Source organism: Elgaria multicarinata, chromosome 2, assembly GCF_023053635.1.
Source record: "Elgaria multicarinata webbii isolate HBS135686 ecotype San Diego chromosome 2, rElgMul1.1.pri, whole genome shotgun sequence".
In the NCBI taxonomy this organism is placed as follows: Eukaryota; Metazoa; Chordata; class Lepidosauria; order Squamata; family Anguidae; genus Elgaria; species Elgaria multicarinata.
In genome coordinates, this window is record NC_086172.1 from 109,842,445 (window position 1) to 109,865,763 (window position 23,319).

Genomic DNA, 23,319 nt, shown 5'->3' on the forward strand with positions numbered 1-23,319 from the left:
GGCTATGATGTTGTATTGAAAGCTCTCAGTTGTCCCCACACCCAAATATAATATATATATATATATATTATTTATTTATATAGCACCATCAGTGTACATGGTGCTGTACAGAGTAAAACAGTAAATAGCAAGACCCTGCCGCATAGGCTTACAATCTAATAAAATCATAGTAAAACAATAAGGAGGGGAAGAGAATGCAAACAGGTACAGGGTAGGGTAAGCAGGCACAGGGTAGGGATATACCCCTGCTTGTGGAAAATCTGGCAAGAAAGCAAATAAAGCACCTTTATGGCAATATTTTGGGGTACAAGTCTACTGAAAGGAAAGAGAAAAGAAATCTGTTTTATTTACACAGAAAATATCACAGTTAACATATGAACCAGCTGACAATTGCATGAACTGGATTCTACTCTTCTCCCTTGTTTTGTCTTTGAATATGATGTTGAATATGATGTTGTGAATGCAAAGCTTCAAAGCCAGCTAGGGTAGCACAGGGGTGAGTGCAACTTTTATTTAATGGTTGGATTCCATGTGTTACTCTGGGATTGCACCAGCCCGCAGTTCTATCTGCTCTCGATTTTACTCTTTTTTGGTTCATCATCCTAAACAGCCAGTTCTAGGCCTTGATATTCGTAGTTGGGTCTCTATTCCCACCCATGCCCAGGCCCTAGATTGAGCTGTACAGTTTGATACATAAGAGGGGTCATAAACAAAAAAACCCACCAACTTGCATAAGCAGCTTAGGCTAGGCAATTCCTTATCAAAGCAGAGATCTCATTCTCAAATTGGTAAACCATTTGCAATTCAGCTATTCTTCCATTTTCCATCTTGCAGTAAATGCTATGATTTTTTCAATAGTGAAAAATCACATATTACATATTCCAATCACATATTACATTTTTGTATGCACAATCCAATTCTACATGGCTTTTTAAAACTTGACATTGGCCATATCAGAGTATTTCATACACTGGATCTCCAATATTCGAGGGTGGACTTGGTGTGTATCTAAATACACTGTAGAAAATGTCTAAGGTAATTAGTGGGGGCAGTATTTCAACACACTTCTAGAAAGCAAAAATTAATTATCACCAGTCATCCTAGACTCTCTTCCCTTCACAGGTATGCTTTTTATCACAACAGAGGAACTGGTGCAGACGTTTTACCCAACCAGTCTTCATATTTTAAAATGAAACGTCCTTGTTATCATTTGCATTTAGGTTTTAAAGGAGCCTCCAGAATCTCTCATCTAGCTACAGAAAGACTATCTGAGGATCAGATCAGATGGCAATGTGAGTTTTGTTCATTTATAGCTCAGAATTCCCATTCTCTCAGAGGAATGTAACTCAAACACACACCATCAGGAACCACTACGGTATAAGCTACAGTAAAATAACAAAGGGCCTATTTAGCTTCCACTTCATTTTCCCTTGTTGATTGTGCCCCATAGTGAAATAATATGAGTTTTATTATAACTAAGATTTCCTTGATTTTTAATATCAAGCTTATTTGGACAAAAAATAAAATAAAATGTGCAAAATGAACTTTTTTAAAAAATCACGCACACCCCTAAAAAGTTTATACAAGTTTCGTAGCACAATTTATCAGATATATGGATCATATCCCATTAGATGGTCCAAAAGATAAAAGATGATGCCACATCTTTTTAGATCCTTAAAGGACTCTTTAGATCCTTCTTCCATAGAAAATATACTGTTCATACATGGGCTCCAAAGATATACTTAATGCCCAAGGCATTTAAAAAAGCCCTGGAAACAGACGGTATGGTACTGCATCGGTGTACCGCTTCCAGTCCTTGCCGTACTTGTTTAAGCATCGGTGTTCATCCCTGATACAACGGTGGACCAGAAGAATAATCATGTAAATAATGTAGAAATAAGGCAGGATGTCCTCAAAACCACAACACAGACAGTAGGCCAGAGAGCCCATCAAGTCTCCTGTGTAATTAAAATGGCGCGCCACTCCCCAAAATCCTGAAGTCAACAGTTTACTGTAGTGTTTGGTCCCATCAGCTGACATATAGGAGCATTCAATGTATTGGGGCTTCTTGCCCCAGATTTTACAGTTCCCATCAGTGCGACGAAAAAGATCTTTCTGATGATTGGCCATTCTGAAGATACAGTAGCTCACCAAACCCAGCAGTAGAATTCCAACTGCGTTACCTGTGGCAAGCTGAACAGGGTGATAGACCAAGTACAATCCCTGAAAAGAGATGGGTTAAAAGACCTTGTAAGTAGATGTTCTTATTTAATTGGATGTAATATAGTAATGCATGTATGTGTTTGGGATTGTTTGTTTGTTATTAATGTTTTTATTGGTTCTGGTCAATGACCGTAATAAATTTATTCATTCTTATTTAATTGGCACCCTTCCTTTTCTTCAGGAGTCCAAACTAGAGACTGGATCTGTCTTCGGCTAAAGAGAGGATAATTGTAATACTACTTTTATGATAAACACCCTAGTGTGCTCAATAGGTAAACCATAGAGCTCACTTTGCACTGAAAGACAGTATGGCGTTGTAGTGAAGGAATGACAGACATGTATTAGGGAGACCCAGGTTGAAATCCCCATCAGCCATTAAACTTGCTGGTTGATATAGGGGCAGTCACTATCTCTCAACAAGGATGTTGTGAGTGGAAAGAAAAGAACCCTGCATGCCACTTCAAAAGCAAGATGGGATATACATAGAATGAATAAACAAAGGATCAACTACGTTTAAATTATTAATACGGCTTTGGATGTTTGTAGTCATAGTATGTGTTCAAAGTAATTGAACAAGACCTTTGTTGTAGACTAATGATGCCATTGCTATGGCTATTGCTTCTATGAATTATTGAACTTCCCATAATGGAGAAAATACCTGTAGAGTATAGAGATAAGGGAGCCAAACGCAGTCTCCCCAGCCTAGATACCATCCAAAATGATCATGGCAGATGTCAAATGTTTTCAGATACCAAGTTTCATCCCAGAAGAAGTCCAAAACATATATACCCTGAAAAGAACACACTGTCAGATATCACAATAGCTAGTCACAGGTGGGCAAATGAACCAACACTATCCTTCCTGAGAATAAGAAGCTCAGTTTTATCTATATGGACTGTAGAGTCAACAACCATCCTTCTTTGAGTTGCTTCTGCTCAGCCTTAATGATTACCATAGATCTTAATCAATGATCATCTCACCATATTTATAAGACTATGCTATAAGTGATGTTCAATTTTTAATTAACTGTTTGTTTGTTTATATATCCAAAAGATTTATAAGATGCCTTTTAGGGAAAACTCCCATGGTGGCATACAAATTTAGAAACACAACACGCAATAAAATAATGATAAAACAGCACAATAATAAAATCAACATTAACAATTACAAAATTACTAGACTCTTTCTCCTAATTTTTCTCCTCCATATAGAAACGTTCCCAAATAAATGGCCCACCCATCCAGAGTTATATAGTAAAAGGATAAACAAGTGTGATCAGCATGAAAGAGACTTAAGTAAGATGAAGGGTTGTATTCAACTCTGCTCCAGCACTAGCACTAAGATGTTGTGCTAGTGTAAACCAACGCTTGTGCCACGTAACTGGCACTCGCTAGGGCCATGGGGAAAAGTGGAAATTTGCCACTGGACACATTGGACACAAGCCACAATTCATAGAATTACACTATCATTGAGCTACAACTAAATAAACACAAGATTGCATTCTGTTTTAGCTACAAAACATCATCAGCTTTATTGTTAAGAGCATTTAAGATTAACCTAGATTTTAATGAGTCTGTGCTTACCTGTAGGACATTGATAAGTATCATTGAGTTAGTTACTTGTCCATACAATTCCTTCTGTTTTGCTGCATAGGAGAGGTTAATAAGAGTCCATGCTACAATTCCTGGGCGACCATTGAAAAACAGTTTGAAATCAAACCACTTTCCTAAACGAGGATTAAATTCAACCCCCATCATGAAGTTGTAGAAGAAGTTACCAGTGAATTTGCTAAAATGATATATAAAAACACAGAAACAAAAAGATTCATGTAAAAACAACTTAAAAAACTTATTATTTCAATTTATCCCCCGCCTATACATAGAATACTCTAGGCAGCAGTATGAAATTGAGGGAATTTAAATCCCATCTACCAAAGCTGCATGCAATTACGGATGTAAATACATGATGTTCAACTAAAAATGACACATATTCTTTCTATATCTATGATCTCAAGTGGCAAGTTAAAGCAGGGCAGTAGCTAATTAGCTTTATGAAGCTGAATTTGAAAAATGCAGTGCTCATCAAATATGTTAACATCATACATTTAATAATACAAGCAATGCCAACATACCAATCTTTTGCATTAGAAGGGAAAAAGTAGCCTTTTATCATTGCAAAAATGGACACCAAATAGCCCAGAATATTTGCACACCACAAGAGTGGAATCCAGTTGTCAAAAATGATGGTGGGTGAGAACCAGCGGAAGACGTAAACATTTGAAAACCAGAGCGCATGTGTGATAAGCCAGGATTGAAGTCCATTGATCTCATATTTAAGTACAGTGCCTGAAAGGGAAGAGAGAGTGTTGATTCAGTACAGCAGTGATGCCGTGGGTTTGCATATGCTTGTGACCTTTGCAGTTCTTTTCAGGATGTGTGACTCAGGGCATCAGCCTCCTCCCGACCCCTGGGAAAGCCCTCTTTTTCAATCTCTGCACTCCATTTCCAAGCATGGAGACATAGCCAGAAACATGCAGTTATACATCAGTTATACATTTTTAGTCAACAGTAGGATTTTGCTATACAAAGTAAAACCACAGAAAAGGGATTTTTTCATTCTAGGTTTAGCTCATAACACTTGTTTTCTCTAATTCTTAAGAGTTAATAGCTATACACTAACATAGCTATACTGTAAACATAACTATACATGTTTATATAGAAAAACATCCTTCAACTGAGTCTTAAAGCATTTAGAATTTATCCATTCTGAAGAGCTGTTCTAGGATACCTGTTTTAAATTAAATAATGATTAATCTGAGATAGTTCTCACTGGAGTCTGTAGGCAAATTATAAAATTGTGAGAACAACATTGGGCCTGTTCAGACGCACTTAGCACTAACCACAAAGCATGCTGTGGCACACAACACTTTAAGCCGTGGTTAAGGTCGCTAACCCTGCTGCAGATGGCCCGACTGTGGTTAGGGAGTGAGCAGGGTTTAGCAAAACGCATCGCACAAGATACCTTAAACTGTGCTGCTTAATCAAAAGCCATAACCAGCAGGCTTTAAGGTGTCTTCTGAACAGGCCCTTTTGATGTGTGTAAAAGGGAATTTCATTCTGTGAAATAAGTCTATGCTCCAGGTGAAAGGTTAAGAAATCCCCCCTACAACATTCCCGCATGGCGGATTCTAAGTGCATCTTAGACAAAGGAAAAACTTTCAACCAATCAGCGTCGAATGTAGACTGTGAGGTATGAATTGTATTCACCTTAACTTGTATTGGCGATGTAACCTAGTTTATCTCTAATGGACGGTAAAGTCCATTAGAGATAAGAGCACTGACCAATTATGTTACTAACAAGTGATGTAACCAGAGTCTATATATTCTAGAGGATCCCTTTGTTCGGGAGCTCTTAATTTGCTCTTAATAAATCTTAACTTGCATTCTCCAACCTGGTGTGTTCATTGGCAAAGTATACACTGAGGGAGTGGCCTGTCTGGTTCTCGGGTTTGAGGGCTGACAAACTGGCGAGCCAGCCAGGAGAAGCTGCTCAAAAGGCCTGCCCTCAGTTTCCCCCCTACGGCTCCTGTTGCCTTGGAGATAGGGAAAAAGACCAGCGCGCACCAGATTTTTCCGGGGTCATTCCCCTCCCTTGCTGGCAGGGGCTGGGAGGGGGAGTTCTGACGGTGGACACTAGGAGAATCAAGCTAAAATCTGACAGAGGAGAGAGAGAGAGAGAGAGAGAGAGAGGGAGGGAGGGAGGGAGAGATCTTCTGAAATGGGTAAGTTCCTTTTTATTTCTGGATTAAAGGGATAAGGGAAAGGTGAGGGGGCAGTGGTAATAGATCTCACTTAGAGATCTGTTGCACTTAGGAGCAACAGAAAAGCAGAGGATAGGCCTCCCTGTTCTCCTTTTATTGATCTAAGGAAGAATCAAAGCGTTAAACAGGAGATCTTGCGTAGATGCTAAGGTAGTAAAACCTGTATTCAGATAAAGGATCTGAAAGCTGAGCAACACTGCTCTCCTGTGGTTAAAATAAATAAATAAAATAAAATGAGAACTTCCCAATCGAAGATCCCTCTGGCAACTCCTTTGAACTGTATTTTGAAAAACTGGAACAGGTTTGCTAGTCAAACTAAGACAAAGAAACGTTTGAAGTTCTTGTGTATGAAACAATGGCCCCAATATAAGTTGGAATGTGGAGGAATTGGGCCATGATTTGGTAGTCTGAGTTACAATTCCATTTTGCAGTTGAATCTCTTTTGTGAATGCGAAGGGAAATGGAATGACATTATGTATGTGAGTGCTTTTATGTCTTTGTTTCGTGATGAATCAGCTCAAATTTCTTGTGGCTTGCATGGGGGAGGGGGGATGATGGCTTTGCGTGGTTTGGGCAATGGTATTTTGGCACCAAAGTCTGCTCCAGCTCAGGAGGAGGAAAATGTAGCCTTTTTGGTGCCCCCTTTAGCTCCTGTGAGGCAGAGACACCCCCCCCAACAGACAGCTCAGGTGCTGGATGTGAATCATGTGGCATCACAGATGCAGAAGAGTGGGGAGCCAAGCAGCCCACTTGATTCCTCTTCAAGTGGGTCGGATCAGGAGGAGGGGTTAGAGGAGCAAGGAGAGAAGGTTATTTCCCCGCTCCCCTGTGGTGGCCAGAGTGCAAAGCAAAGATGCCGTCTTGGCCCCCTTGAGGCAAGCGGTGGGACCAACAGGTGCTCCGCTGCTCGTCCCTGTCCCTGTCACAACTACTGATCTACTTAACTGGTAGCAGTCAGTTGGATCTTATCGCCAAAACCCCCAGGCCATGGAACCATTGGTCACCACCATAGTCCTCACTCATGACCCTATGTGGGCTGATGTCCAGGCTTTATTGACAGCTCTCCTAACCCCAGAAGAGAAAAGATTGGTTTTGGAGAAGGCAAGGGCTCTAAGCTTAACACAAAATAGAGGGGGAGATCAAGATGCATTATGTCCAAAGCAAGATACCAACTGGAACCCAAATGACGGAGGTGACAAGCAAAGCTTGAATAATTACAGGAGTTTGATATTGGATGGGCTTAAGGAAGCAATCTCTAAACAGGAACACTTATCTAAGCTTTATGAGATACATCAGGCCCCAGAAGAGAATCCTTCTGCTTTTTATGAATGCTTATGCATGAGAGCCAGGCAATGGACTGATTTGGGCCTGGAAGAGCAAGAAAATAATAAACTGTTTACCATGCTCTTTATTGGACAGGCAGCACCCGATTTCAGGAAAAAAATTGCAAAAAAAAAAGAGAGGGTGCTGAAGCCATGAACATTAGCCAGCTAATAGAAATTGCATATAAAGTGTTCTCTAATTGTGAGCAGGTAAAAGAGAGAAGGAGGACAAATGTATACAGACACAGGCAACCTTGTTGGCAGCAGCAACTGTAGAACAGAGAGGACGTGGGAGAGGCAGAGGACGTGAAAGGGGGGGTACCCCCTGTAGAAGGAGCAAGGCAAGGTTACTGGCTAGGATGCAATCAGTGTGCTTTTTGTAAACTGGAAGGACACTGGAAGGATGAGTATCCCAAAAAGAGAGAAGGAGAGAAAGAGGGGAAAGAAAAGTAATGGCGTTGGAAGAGGAATCAGAGTGACTAGAACCGGGGGCTAAAGAAAAGCTTATATATCTGGCTGGCGAGATCACATTACGCCAGTCCTTTTACAACTTCATTGGCTGCCAGTCCAGGTCCGGGCCCGATTCAAAGTGCTGGTATTGACATTTAAAGCCCTAAACGGTTTGGGGCCAGGTTATTTGAAGGAACGCCTCCTCCCATATGTACCTACCCGGACCTTAAGATCATCTACAGGGGCCCTTCTCCGTGAGCCCCTGCCAAAGGAAGTGAGGCAGGTGGCTACTAGGAAGAGGGCTTTCTCCGCTGTGGCACCCCGGTTGTGGAATGAGCTCCCCAGAGAGGTCCGCCTGGCGCCTACACTGTACTCCTTTCGTCGCCAGCTGAAGACCTTTTTATTCACTCAGTATTTTAACACTTAATTTTAACTTAAATTTAAATTATACTGTTTTAACTCTGTATTTTAACCTTATATCAATTTTGCTGCGTGGTTTTATCCTGGTTGTGCTTTTTATATTGTATTTTGTATTTGTATTTTTAACTTGTTGGTTGTTTTATGATGATTTTAATTTTTGTGAACCGCCCAGAGAGCTTCGGCTATTGGGCGGTATAAAAATGTAATAAATAAATAAATAAATAAATAAATAAATAAATAAATAAAATATCTACCTCCCCCAGAGAGCTCCTGGTTAAAATGAAGGTGGGGAAGGAACTGATTCATTTTAAAGGACCTCTGTCTAAAGTTAGAATTCCTGTTGTAGGGGCTATTGGCAAACAGGTGATTTGGCAGTTTGCAGCCCCAATGGAGTGCAAGATAGGAGGGAATTCAGTCTCCCATTCATTTTTGTACATGCCAGAGTGTCCCCTCCCACTGTTTGGGCCAGATTTATTGTGCAAGTTGCAGGCCCAGTTGACATTCTCTGACAACAAAATTGTTATGAAGTTTCCTAATGAAGAGGCATGGAAGGCCCAGGTGTCTTATTGCTGAAGCCAGCAGAGGGAGGTGTGGCTTTGCCTAAAGCCAAGACTGCCAAGGTGCACTTACAGTTGGAACCAGCAGAGGGAGATGGTACTCCGTCAAAACCTTTGTTTTCACAGTTAACAGAAAATGAAGAAATACCCTCTGAAATTGAACAGGCCGTGATGTCATGGGTGTGGGCAAAAGACAAACCAGGAAGGGCTAAGTGGGCCACCCCAGCCAAGGTGGAACTGAAACCAGGAGCCACCCCACCTAGAGTACCACAGTATCCCATAAAAAAAGAAGCTAAAAAGGGACTGGAACCTATTGTAAAGCGTTTTTTGTTGCATGGACTGCTTCATGAATGCCAATCTCCATTCAACAACCCCATTCTCATGGTAAAAAACCCGCATAGTCAAGAGCTGCACTTTTTTCAAGACTTAAGGGCCGTGAACAAATGCACAGCCACGCTCCATCCAGTGGTTCCTAATCCCTACACTTTATTAGCAACCTTGCCAGCCAATGATAAGTGGTTTACAGTGTTAGACTTGAAAGACGCCTTCTTTTGCATTCCACTTGAAGGGAGTCAAGAAATCTTCGCCTTCGAGTGGGAAGACCCAGAAACTGGGAGGAAGACTCAGCTGTGCTGGAAAGTTCTCGTCCAAGGGTTCAAGAACTCGCTAACCTTCTTCAGCCAAGCTTTGAGCACAGATCTCCAGAGATGGGACTGGGGCCCTTCAGGAACTTTATAGCAATATGTTGATGACCTACTTCTATCAGTGCCGACGAAAGGAGAATGCCATCTATTGACAGTGAGCCTGTTGAACTTTTGGGGACAGGCACCGGGTGTCTAAGAAATAAGCACAGATTGAGAAACAACAAGTTAGATACCTAGGATTTGATGTCTCACAGGGTCAGAGAGCCCTGGGCCCCAAGAGAAAGAAGCTATCTGCTGGACAGTGCCACCAAAGACCAAAATACAATTGCGAGGCTTCCTGGGAATGGCAGGATTCTGCAGAGTATAGATTCCAAACTTTGGAATGGCCCGCTTGTCTGTGAGCGATAGTAGTCAGTTATGTTGGTGAAAGAATCTCAAAAGCTCACCTTGGGGCAAGCAATGACTGTATACTCTCCTCATTCGGTGTTGGCCGTGATGGATGCAAAAGGAGGGAATTGGCTCTCTCCAAGTCGTATGGCTAGGTACCAAGCCATCCTTCTGGATCAAGGAGATATCAACCTGCAGATTTCCAACACCCTGAATCCAGCTACCTTGCTACCCCTGGAGCAAGAGGAAGAATTACAACATGATTGCATCCAGACCATTGAAAGTGTTTATGCCAGCAGACCTGATCTCAAAGATGCCCCGCTGCCCAATGCAGATGTGGAATTCTATACTGATGGGAGCAGTTTCATGGAAAATGGAATCCGGAAATCAGGATATGCAGTGGTCACTTTGTGGGACATGGTAGAAGCAAAATCTCTGCCTCCCAACATCTCTGCACAGAAAGCCAAACTTATAGCTCTGACCAGAGCTCTCCAGTTAGCAGAAGGAAAAACTGCTACAATATTTATGGACTCCAAGTTTACACACCCATGGGGCTATATGGAAAGAAAGAGGACTGTTAACTGCCAGCAAAGCCCTGTGAAGCATGGGACGGAAATTTTAAACTTGCTTGAAGGTGTCATCAAACCAACTCAAGTAGCAATGGTGCATTGCAAAGCCCACCAGAAGGATGACAGTGAGGTCACCAAAGGGAACTGAAGAGCTGATGCAGTGGCAGAAAAGGCAGCCCAAGGAGGAACCAAAGAAGTCTCAGTGTTGGCATTGGAGCCTCAAGTGAAGTTACCAGAAGAACCACCAGAGTATACAACCAGAGAAAATCAGCTTGCAGAAAACCTGGGAGCCGTGGAAAAGGAAGCTGGATGGTGGATCTTACCAGAAGGACAAGTGTTGGTGCCAAAGCTAATCCTCAGCCATGTGATCCAGGAATACCATCAAGGCACCCACCTGGGAGCAGATGCCATGACCCAAGGTCTCCAGAGAGTAGTAGTGGGACCTAGGATGCGGAAGATGGCCGACAGTTAGCAAAAATCTGTCAAGAGACTCACTTGAAATAGCCAGACGCTTTACCCCTTGCCTTACTTAGAGTTCACATTGCCCCTAGAGCCAAATTGGGAGTTAGCCCATTCGAGTTAATGTATGGGAAACCCTACCCTAAGAATCCAGTGGTGGAGCATGGGAGCCAAATGAATGTAAGGGGGGAAACATGGGTCAAAAATTATTTGCATTCTCTCTTGGCTGTGTTGTTTTCTCTCCACAGATACCTCCACGAGCAACTTCCTTTGCCGTTGGACATTCCAGTCCATAAGTTCCAGATTGGAGACGAGGTCCTGATCTGAACATGGAAGGATGAACCTCTACAACCTAAGTGGAAAGGGCCTTACTTAGTGATCCTCTCCACTCATGCAGCAGTAAAAGTCCAGGGAGTAAAGGCGTGGATCCATCATACCAGAGGAAAAGAGGGTAAGAGTGCCACTCCGGAAGCTGGCACAAAAACTGGACAACATTGGACAGCTGAACCAATAGAGGGACTAAGGTTCTTGTTCAAAAAGCAACAATGATGCGGAAAGTAACTGTTCTCCTGTGCTTAATGGGAGCGGGAGAATGGTTGTCAAAGTGGTCTGTAACAGGTCAAAGAAGGTTGATGAAGAAATTTGAATCACATCAGAATGTGTGGGTACACATTGCTCAGCAGATAGTGAATACATCTCACTTCTGTTTGAAAGGGGAGACCTCGGCACAAGATGTCTTGACCACATGTATGATAGGGGTGCCCACACCGTTAAAACGTTCAAAATTATTTTTCCAGGTCAAGAAAACCCCCAGAAACCCTGTCACATTTGAAGACTTAGCACAGTGGATGCCAGCTGTAACCAAGCTGAGCAGTGAAATGTTTCATATTCAGGTCTGGAGAGTGACATCACTCAAGGGCTCTGAGTGTGTCCGGTTTGTAGGCTGTACCAAAAATTGTATAAGTGTCACCCAGAAGGGAGACCCCCTTCTGCAGTGCCTTGAAGTCACGGACTACCCATCTTGTCATGCCTATGAACCGCTCCTTCCAGGGTGGTTTTTATTGTGCGGAAGGCAAGCCTATTCATACATCCTAATTAATGCGACTGGGGGACAATAGGCAGACTCACTATATGGCTACCAAGGAAGCCCCAACCAGAGGATGGGCCCCAGCTTCGCCCCCAAACAACCACCTCACCATCCCATCGTCAAAAGCAAGGTGTAGTTTTGGATGAGCCATGTGACAACAACATAGATTTACTGAATAAAGCAGAAACCGTATCTCTAGCAATGTCACTGGTGGGCATCCTGGGCTTGGCTGTAGCCGACAGCGTGCAATTAAACAAGGTGGCCTGTGCCCTGGCCAATGGTCTGAATTACACTTCGCAAGCCATTGCAGATCTAAGTGCAGACATACAAGGGATAAGAGCTGCCACCCTGCAAAATCGAGCAGCCATCGATTATCTGTTGCTAAGACACAACCATGGGTGTGAAGAATTTGAAAGGATGTGTTGTTTTAATTTGTCTGACAATTCAGAGCTGGTAGAGTCAAAAGTGTGGAAATTACACGATATTGTGTCATACGTTACACAAGATCAGGGACTTGATTTCTCATGGCTCACCTCTTGGCTTCCTAATTTCTCATAGTTAAAGCAACTTTTTATCTTCCTTATAGCTTTTGTATGTATATTTCTTATGATCTGTTGTGGGGTACAATGTATGCCTATCTGTTGTAGTGCCTTTAAGAATATGTTGCCAGCCTCATCTAACCATGTATTGCTTGCAATGCCAGCTATCCAGGACCCAATTTGGAAGAACCAGAAAGATGCGAAGAACTTCCTAGAGATGCAAAATATGGTCAAGGGGTATAAGTCTGTTTTGTAAAAAGATATACCTTGAAGGGGGGATTTGATGTGTGTAAAAGGGAATTTCATTCTGTGAAATGAGTCTATGCTCCAGAAGAAAGGTTAAGAACACACACACACACACCAAGATTTCTGCATGGCGGATTCTAAGTGCATCTTAGACAAAGGAAAAACTTTCAACCAATCAGCGTCGAATGTAGACTGTGACGTATGAATTGTATTCACCTTAACTTGTATTGGTGATGTAACCTAGTTTATCTCTAATGGACAGTAAAGTCCATTAGAGATAAGAGCACTGACCAATTATGTTACTAACAAGTGATGTAACCAGAGTCTATATATTCTAGAGGATCCCTTTGTTCGAGAAGCTCTTAATTTGCATTTCGTGCTGGAATGTTGCAACATTTACTTACGAATAAATCTTAACTTGCATTCTCCAACCTGGTGTGTTCATTGGCAAAGTATACACTGAGGGAGTGGCCTGTCTGTCAGCCTGTCTGGCTGACACTTTGACTATTATTTCAAAATATTTCACAATAGAAAAGGAGGGTAGAAATATTTTAAAATGAACAGTACGTTAAGCCAAGCTTGAGAGTGCATCAGATTGCCAGTCTGGCTGTAGCAGTGGAAGGCTTAAGTAGCTGCAATGAGGGAGAGACCGATGATGATGATGAAGATGATGATGTTGACGATAATAATAATAATAATAATAATAATAATAATAATAATAATAATATATTTATTTCTTACCCGCCTCTCCCTTTGGATTGAGGCGGGGAACAACATTAGAACAGGAATCAATATATCTTTTAAATTCATGCTTTAACATTGATCTGGATAGGTCTGCCGGAAAAGGCTAGTCTTTAAAGCTGCCTTAAAATCACACAGAGAGTTAATTTTACGAATCTCCTCCGGCAGGCCATTCCACAATCTGGGGGCGACAGAAGAAAAGGTCCTCTGGGAAACTGATGTCAGCCTAGTTTTAGCTGACTGAAGTAAGTTCACCCCAGAGGACCTGAGTGTGCGGGGCGGACTGTATGGGAGAAGGCGATCCCACAGGTAACCTGGACCCAAACCAGGTTAAAGGTAATGACCAACACTTTGAACTTTGCCCGGAAACTAATTGGCAGCCAGTGGAGTGATTTTAATGTTGGGGTAATATACTCACCCCTAGATGTACCGGTGACCAACCTGGCTGCCATATTTTGAACTAGTTGAAGTTTCCGAACTAGATACAATGGTAGCCCTATGTAGAGCGCATTGCAGAAGTTAAGCCTTGAGGTTACCAGCGTGTGCACTACTGTCTTTAGGTCTTCTGACTCAAAGAAGGGGCGCAGCTGGCGTATCAGCTGAAGCTGATAGTAGGCACTCCTGGCCGTCGCATCTATCTGGGCTGTCATTTGGAGCAACGGATCCAGGAGCACCCCCAAACTGAGAACACAGTCTTTCAGGGGGAGTGTAGCCCCATCCACAACTGGCTGACACACCTCCAAACCTAGGTCAGAGCCCTTGACAGCAAGCACCTCTGCTTTATCTGGATTCAGCTTCAGTTTGTTTTTCCTCATCCAGCCCATTACTGCCTCCAAGCATTCATTCAGAGGAGACACACTATCCTTAGCTGACGCTGTTATTGAAGGCATAGAGAAATATATTTGGGTGTCATCAGCATACTGATAGCACCCCGCCCCATACCTCTGGATGATTTCTCCCAGCGGTTTCATGTAGATGTTAAACAGCATTGGGGATAGGATGGCACCTTGTGGTATGCCATACAACAGCTCCTTTTTTGAGGAGCAACTATCCCCAAGCATCACCATCTGGAATCTACCTGAGAGGTAGGACCGGAACCACTGGAGCACAGTGCCCCCGATTCCCAAACCCCCCAGGCGTTCCAGAAGGATACCATGGTCAATGGTATCGAAAGCCACTGAAAGGTCCAAAAGTACCAGCACGGACACACTCCCCCTGTCAATACTCATGAGGAGATGGTCCACTAAGGCGACCATAGCTGTCTCAACTCCGTATCCTGCCCTAAAGACAGTTTGAAATGGGTCTAGAAAATCTGCATCATCCAAGACTGCTTGGAGTTGGAAGGCAACTGCCCTCTCAATCACCTTGCCCAAAAATGGAAGATTTGATACCGGTCTGTAATTATTAAGGTCCAGGGGGTCCAGGGAGGGCTTTTTTAGAAGCGGCCGTACCACTGCTTCTTTTAAACATGGTGGAAAACTCCCCTCCCTGAGAGATGCAGCAGCTTCTTAAACTACATCACACAGTTTAAGAACACAGCAGCTTCTTAAACTACATCAATATAACATCACAATTAAAATGTACACAAGGGGGGGGAAGCAGGAAAGAAACAAGGAAAAACAAATCAGAGCAACCATTCAATTCACATGCCATGTTGGGATGCCTGAGCAAATAAACTAGGGTGACAATATTTTGGAAACCAAAAAGGAGGACAAAATGGCCGCCCTCAGGAGGCGTGGCCACCCCAACATGCCCACCCCCAAGGCGGAGCCAACTCAACATGTTTGGCCCAAGGGGGTGTGGCCTCGGTCACATTTATTTATTTATTACATTTTTATATGCATTATTATTATCATGTGCATTAATTAGTTCAATGCTCTCCCACAGACACTCACCCACCTGCCATTCCTCTCCTTTTAAAAATTAATTAGATTAGTGCAATGCTCTCCCACAGACCCGCACCCACCTGCCCTTCCCCTCCTTTTAAAAATTAGATTAGTGCAATGCTCTCCCACAGACCCACACCCACCTGCACTTCCACTCCTTTAAAAAATTAATTAGATTAGTGCAATGCTCTCCCACAGACCCACACCCACCTGCCCTTCCTCTCCTTTTAAAAATTAATTAGATTAGTGCAATGCTCTCCCACAGACCCAGACCCACCTGCCCTTCCCCTCCTTAAAAAAATTAATTAGATTAGTGCAATGCTCTCCCACAGACCCACACCCACCTGCACTTCCACTCCTTTTAAAAATTAATTAGATTAGTGCAATGCTCTCCCAGACACCCACCCACCCACCTGCCCTTCCCCTCCTTTTAAAAATTAATTAGATTAGTGCAATGCTCTCCCACAGACCCACACCCACCTGCCCTTCCTCTCCTTAAAAAAATTAATTAGATTAGTGCAGTGCTCTCCCACAGACCCACACCCACCTGCCCTTGCCCTCCTTTAAAAAAATAATTAGATTAGTGCAATGCTCTCCCACAGACCCACACCCACCTGCCCTTCCTCTCCTTTAAAAAAATAATTAGATTAGTGCAATGCTCTCCCACAGACCCACACCCACACCCACCTGCCCTTCCTCTCCTTTTAAAAATTAGATTAGTGCAATGCTCTCCCACAGACCCACACACACCTGCCCTTCCTCTCCTTTAAAAAATTAATTAGATTAGTGCAATGCTCTCCCACAGACCCACACCCACCTGCCCTTCCCCTCCTTTAAAAAATTAATTAGATTAGTGCAATGCTCTCCCACAGACCCACACCCACCTGCCCTTCCCCTCCATTAAAAAATTAATTAGATTAGTGCAATGCTCTCCCACAGACCCACACCCACCTGCCCTTCCCCTCCTTTAAAAAATTAGATTAGTGCAATGCTCTCCCACAGACCCACACCCACCTGCCTTTCCCCTCCTTTTAAAAATTAGATTAGTGCAATGCTCTCCCACAGACCCACACCCACCTGCCTTTCCCCTCCTTTTAAAAATTAGATTAGTGCAATGCTCTCCCACAGACCCGCACCCACCTGCCTTTCCCCTCCTTTTAAAAATTAGATTAGTGCAATGCTCTCCCACAGACCCACACCCACCTGCCTTTCCCCTCCTTTTAAAAATTAGATTAGTGCAATGCTCTCCCACAGACCCGCACCCACCTGCCCTTCCCCTCCTTTTAAAAATTAGATTAGTGCAATGCTCTCCCACAGACCCACACCCACCTGCACTTCCACTCCTTTAAAAAATTAATTAGATTAGTGCAATGCTCTCCCACAGACCCACACCCACCTGCCCTTCCTCTCCTTTTAAAAATTAATTAGATTAGTGCAATGCTCTCCCACAGACCCAGACCCACCTGCCCTTCCCCTCCTTAAAAAAATTAATTAGATTAGTGCAATGCTCTCCCACAGACCCACACCCACCTGCACTTCCACTCCTTTAAAAAATTAATTAGATTAGTGCAATGCTCTCCCACAGACCCACACCCACCTGCCCTTCCCCTCCTTTTAAAAATTAATTAGATTAGTGCAATGCTCTCCCACAGACCCGCACCCACCTGCCCTTCCCCTCCTTTTAAAAATTAGATTAGTGCAATGCTCTCCCACAGACCCACACCCACCTGCCCTTCCTCTCCTTTAAAAAATTAATTAGATTAGTGCAATGCTCTCCCACAGACCCAGACCCACCTGCCCTTCCCCTCCTTAAAAAAATTAATTAGATTAGTGCAATGCTCTCCCACAGACCCAAACCCACCTGCCCTTCCCCTCCTTAAAAAAATTAATTAGATTAGTGCAATGCTCTCCCACAGACCCACACCCACCTGCCCTTCCCCTCCTTTAAAAAATTAATTAGATTAGTGCAATGCTCTCCCACAGACCCACACCCACCTGCCCTTCCCCTCCTTAAAAAAATTAATTAGATTAGTGCAATGCTCTCCCACAGACCCACACCCACCTGCCTTTCCCCTCCTTTTAAAAATTAGATTAGTGCAATACTCTCCCACAGACCCACACCCACCTGCCCTTCCCCTCCTTAAAAAAATTAATTAGATTAGTGCAATGCTCTCCCACAGACCCACACCCACCTGCCTTTCCCCTCCTTTTAAAAATTAATTAGATTAGTGCAATGCTCTCCCACAGACCCACACCCACCTGCCTTTCCCCTCCTTTTAAAAATTAATTAGATTAGTGCAATGCTCTCCCACAGACCCACGCCCACCTGCCCTTCCCCTCCTTAAAAAAATTAATTAGATTAGTGCAATGCTCTCCCACAGACCCATACCCACCTGCCCTTCCCCTCCTTAAAAAAATTAATTAGATTAGTGCAATGCTCTCCCACAGACCCAGACCCACCTGCCCTTCCCCCCCTTTAAAAAATTAATTAGATTAGTGCAATGCTCTCCCACAGACCCACGCCCACCTGCCCTTCCCCTCCTTAAAAAAATTAATTAGATTAGTGCAATGCTCTCCCACAGACCCACACCCACCTGCCCTTCCCCTCCTTAAAAAAATTAATTAGATTAGTGCAATGCTCTCCCACAGACCCGCACCCACCTGCCTTTCCCCTCCTTTTAAAAATTAATTAGATTAGTGCAATGCTCTCCCACAGACCCACACCCACCTGCCCTTCCCCTCCTTTAAAAAATTAATTAGATTAGTGCAATGCTCTCCCACAGACCCACGCCCACCTGCCCTTCCCCTCCTTTAAAAAATAATTAGATTAGTGCAATGCTCTCCCACAGACCCAGACCCACCTGCCCTTCCCCTCCTTAAAAAAATAATTAGATTAGTGCAATGCTCTCCCACAGACCCACACCCACCTGCCCTTCCCCTCCTTTAAAAAATTAATTAGATTAGTGCAATGCTCTCCCACAGACCCACACCCACCTGCCCTTCCCCTCCTTAAAAAATAATTAGATTAGTGCAATGCTCTCCCACAGACCCACACCCACCTGCCCTTCCCCTCCTTAAAAAAATAATTAGATTAGTGCAATGCTCTCCCACAGACCCACACCCACCTGCCCTTCCCCTCCTTAAAAAAATAATTAGATTAGTGCAATGCTCTCCCACAGACCCACACCCACCTGCCCTTCCTCTCCTTTAAAAAAATAATTAGATTAGTGCAATGCTCTCCCACAGACCCAGACCCACCTGCCCTTCCTCTCCTATAAAAAATTAATTAGATTAATGCAATGCTCTCCCACAGACCCAGACCCACACCCACCTGCCCTTCCTCTCCTTTTAAAAATTAATTAGGCTGCTTTTAGGGATAGAAGAACCCTTACTTAAGCAGGCAGCACCTGCAGCGTGTTGTCTCCTTCCTTGCCTGCCCTGGAAATGCCCAGGTTACGACCAAGGAGACTCCCTAATTTCCAAAACGCGGAAACACCGAGCTTAAGACCCGCCCACCTGCTCCATACGGGTCCCTCCCAAAACATTGACGTCATAGGAGAGACCCGTATGGAGCAGGTAGGCGGGTCTTAAGCTGAGTGTTTCCGCGTTTGGGAATACATGGCTCTCGCGGCTATTGGGACGTCACGTCCCAATAGCCGCGAGAGCCGCGTGTTTCCCAAACGCGGAAACACCCGACTTAAGACCTGGCCCGCCCACCTCATCCAATCGGGTCTCTCCTATGACGTCAATGTTTTGGGAGGGACCCGTATGGAGCAGGTGGGCGGGTCTTGGTCATCGCCAGCATCTCCATGGAGGAGACGCTCCAACAGATAGAAGAAGCCCCCAGCGCCACGTGTTTCCCAAACGCAGAAACACCCGGCTTTAAGACCCGCCCACCTCATCCAATCAGGTCTCTCCTATGACGTCGACGTCATAGGAGAGACCCGATTGGATGAGGTGGGCGGGTCTTAAGCCCAGTGTTTCTGCGTTTGGGAAATAAGCATTTTAAGGCTCCCCCGGCTTCTATTGGGGCCTCTCCTTGGTCGCGATGGTGACACTGACCAAGGAGAGGCCCCATAGAAGCCGAGGAAGCCTTTTTTCCCGGGCAAAAGGGAGAGCCATTTCTGGCCGGACGGGGATTTCCCCGCCCATTTCCGGTCTTGTCCGGGCAGATCCGGACGATTGGTCACCCTAAGATAAACAGCCACCACATTGTTAAATTTAAAAGCAGTGACGCTGCAGATATTAAAAGCTTGTTTATACAAGTGTGTTTTAAAGACCAGTGTGAATAGAGGGGAGAAAGCCCAATGGATTTTCCCAGAAGTGTATTTCACAGTTTCAGCACCCCCACCAAAAAGGTCCCGTGGTAGGTCTTGTACCTCTCATCTTAACTCTCATAAAGACATGAGAGAAATCAGGGCTTCCAAGAATGACCTTAAATGCTGGGTTTTCATAGGGTACCTATAAAATAATGCTGGGGTCTTCAATCAACATCTCTCTTGGGGCCTGCCAGACTCCCTTCCCTTCCTGATTTTATTTTTATTTTTAAAGATTTTGTTAAAATGAAAAACTATTAAAATCATGGAAGGCTGGCATGCTTCAAAATGAAGTGGCACTCTCCTGCTCCATCTTTATTTGGCTTCTAAACAGTGGTTTTGTGTTTTGGAGCTTAGAGCCCACCTCTGCTTTGCAGGGCCGGGCAAACCTCATATTAGGCCCAGGCCAGATGAGAAATGTAGGCCCCATTTCAAACGGCTCATTAAGTATTTTTTAATCAGTTCTAAATACATATGAACTAGAACCATTTATTAAAAAGGTAATGTCAAGCACTTCTATTCAAGATGTATATAAGACATCACTTCTTCACCTTCAGAAATGCTTTACGTGATTTTCTTTGGGCAAATTCATCATCAACAACAGAAAAAGCAAGCAACTTTGCCGTGTCATTGTTAATGTTCAAAACTGCTAATCCATTCAAACGTTCTTGCACCATTGCAGACCGAAAGTATGACTTGGTTTGTTTTAGGACACTGAAGCTACTTTGTAACAAATCTTTTCCAAAGGGTCCCCCTTTGCCTCTACCAGGGGGACTTGGAGTAGGCCCCCGCAAAATTGTAGGCCCATGCCAACTGCCCCCACTGCCCCGCCCCCTCTGCCCAGCCCTAATATTTAGTGCTCCGACCACACAAAGGAATTGTATAATTGTGGTACGCTTGATAAACAATGCAACATGAAGTAGTTCACAGTTAAACAAAAACCACCTGTTTCTACTTCAAACTATTTATCCTCAAGATAACACATAAATAGCAACACTCAGCTCCTATCAACTACAGCTGGTTAAGAATATACCACTCGGGAGAATTTTGCATGCTTTAGTAGAGAATTAAGTACCTGCCCAAGTACCTAGTACAAGGCAGCAGGGCTGGGCAGAGGGGGCTGGGCAGTGGGGCCAGTTGGCATGGGCCTACAATTCTGAGGGAAGTTCTTTACTCCATCCATTTATGTTATCAGCAATTTTGGGAGTATCCTTAACAAATTTAATGTATAGAGAAAGAGAGAGAGAGAGAATGAGAGTGAATACCTACTACGGATGATAAATTTTGTTCAATTTGAGGAAAGAACCCTTTAATTCCTCCCCTCTCCCTACGCCAAAACCACCATGATGATGGTGAGTTTTATTGTTTTTTACAACTGATTTACGAATGTTTTGGATATGTAACATAAGATAATATATTATCTCCTATTGTGTCTTTCAGTCTGTAGAAGCTTAAAACGATATGGGTTTATTAAACCGGCAGCCTGTTAATGGTTGCATCTTGCAACCATAAATAAGTTTCTTACTAAGCATCTTGCAACTATAAATAATTTTATAGTTGCAAGACTTGATGTTGCATTGTTTATCCAGCATCCAGCAAGTATAAAATCCCTTGGTGTGGTTGGAGCACTAAATATCATGTGCCTGATATTGTAAATAACCTTCTGTTATATTGTAAGTATATTGTGGTACTGTTATGACATTACATAAAACGTTTCTTTAAATCCTTTACCCTATTTCTGTCCATCGTTTAGTATTGCAGTTTGTATGCTGGTTAGCACCTATTTATGCAGTTCATTTTAACTGCTGCCTTCTATATTGTATAACCATGGTGTGGAGATACAGATTTCTCATACAGCGCTAGAACTCAAGGTCACCAAATGGAATCGATTGTACATTCACAACAGACAAAAGGAATTACTATTTCACACACCAAAATAATAATAATAATAATAATAATAATAATAATAATAATAATAATAATAATTTTATCTAGCCTGTTCTGTAAACCACAGAATTATATTAAAAATCCTGCAGTCAAGGTATGTTTCAATATAGTTTTGCCATATGGTATTTACTGCTGATTCAGCTTTAACATGCTGTGTATACAGTTGGTTGACTCACAGTGCAAACCTGCACTTCTACTAGGAAGACTCCCATGGACTTCAGTAAGACTTGCAGGCAGATTTCAGCCTTAATTCTTTTAAGGAGGCTAAGATGTTTTCATAATAATGCAATGCAATATAGTTAGGTAAGGCAATGCCATACTCATTGCACTGACAAGCAATGATTTTATTAATGCACTACTTCTAGAATAGCTTTACAACAATTCTTGACAGAAGTCCTTCATTAATATTTTACCGGCAAATGGTATAAGGAACTAAAACTCAGTTTCAAGGGGCTACTTTTAAAAGAACAAACCACTGAAAATCATTTTTCATGTGACACAGTTCAAAAGGGCTCAGATTTCGTGGCCTAGAAATGACCTCCCAGGACGAAAAAATATGGCATTAGCCATGATAGAATCTGGCAGTGGCCACTAGCTGACATAGCTTTAAAAGGGTCCAGACCTACTCTTCATGACTTTGTCTATCAACTCCTATCAGCCATGACAGCTAAACTTCATACTTCAACAGAAGGATGCCTATGAATGGCAGGTGCTATGAAGGCTGCTGCCCTCATGTCCTGCTGATACACTTCCTGGAGGCATTTCCCCAGCTGCTGTTGGAACTAGGCTTGGCTAGATGGGCTGTAAGTCTGATGAATGAAATGTGCCTGCTGACTTCTTTGAATGTCTTTAAGTAGGCATTAAAGACCCTATTATTCTGGCAGGCCTTCCCTTTTTAGAATCTTATTGCTGACCATTATATATTGTTTTTATGCTGTATTATTTTATTGATTGCGTTATCTTATTTAAATTATTTTTAACTTTGCATGCTGCGTAGGGGATTTTGTATATTGGTGGTCTATAAATTGAATAAATAACAACAACAACAACAACAACAACTTCTCAGCACTCCACAGATGTCTGCCACCAAGGCATCAAAATGCATTTACCTGGAAGCATGCTGCTTCTGAGCAGAGTCAAAAGAATTTCTACAGTGTGCTCTGATGCATCTAAGTAAGCATACACTTTATTGCAGAGGAGGCAAGAGTCCTCTGTGAAGCCAAATCTAAGTGAATGAGGGAGGGAGAGAGAAAGAAAGAGAGCAGCTAAGGGTCAGGACCCTTCCAACATTCCAAGAAACCATTAGGAGGGCTGTTATGCATATTGCTTTTCCTGACACAGGGATTCATTGCTGTGAAACACGTTCAGCAACACTCATGGAAGGGAAATAATAATTGGGGGGCCATGCACATGACTCAAGAGGAAGCCTATGAGCAATACATTGTTCCCCAGACTTTGTTTCTTAGTAATGCTAGAAAGATTTGTGAAGTAAAGTATTGCTAAGGAAGACCTTACCGGCAGGAGTCACAGCACCTTCTTGCACTCCTCCTCGAAAGGAAGGAAGAAACTTATGGCAAAAGTCAGGAAGCATGAACAAAAACACCTGTAACAGAGTGAATTTATGAGCATCAAACTTCCTTATGATAAAGAGTTTGAATTATCTATAAGCTACATCAGGAGGTTATGAAGGGCAGGGGTGGCAACTT

At 43.1% G+C, this 23,319-nt stretch overlaps 1 protein-coding gene across 1 annotated transcript in view; it reads right to left on the reverse strand.

Annotated features, from left to right (window-relative positions):
• Positions 1 to 313: 313 nt before the first annotated feature.
• Positions 314 to 23,319, reverse strand: part of LOC134392771 (7-dehydrocholesterol reductase-like) — a 40,398-nt gene continuing 17,392 nt past the window's right edge. The window contains exons 4-8 of the mRNA XM_063117374.1: positions 23,129 to 23,216; positions 4,355 to 4,568; positions 3,807 to 4,011; positions 2,882 to 3,013; positions 314 to 2,223 (exon numbers count right to left, since the gene is read on the reverse strand). Of these exons, the coding sequence (XP_062973444.1) occupies positions 1,759 to 2,223; positions 2,882 to 3,013; positions 3,807 to 4,011; positions 4,355 to 4,568; positions 23,129 to 23,216 (1,104 nt within the window). The 3' untranslated portion in view covers positions 314 to 1,758. The remainder of the gene's footprint in view (positions 2,224 to 2,881; positions 3,014 to 3,806; positions 4,012 to 4,354; positions 4,569 to 23,128; positions 23,217 to 23,319) is intronic.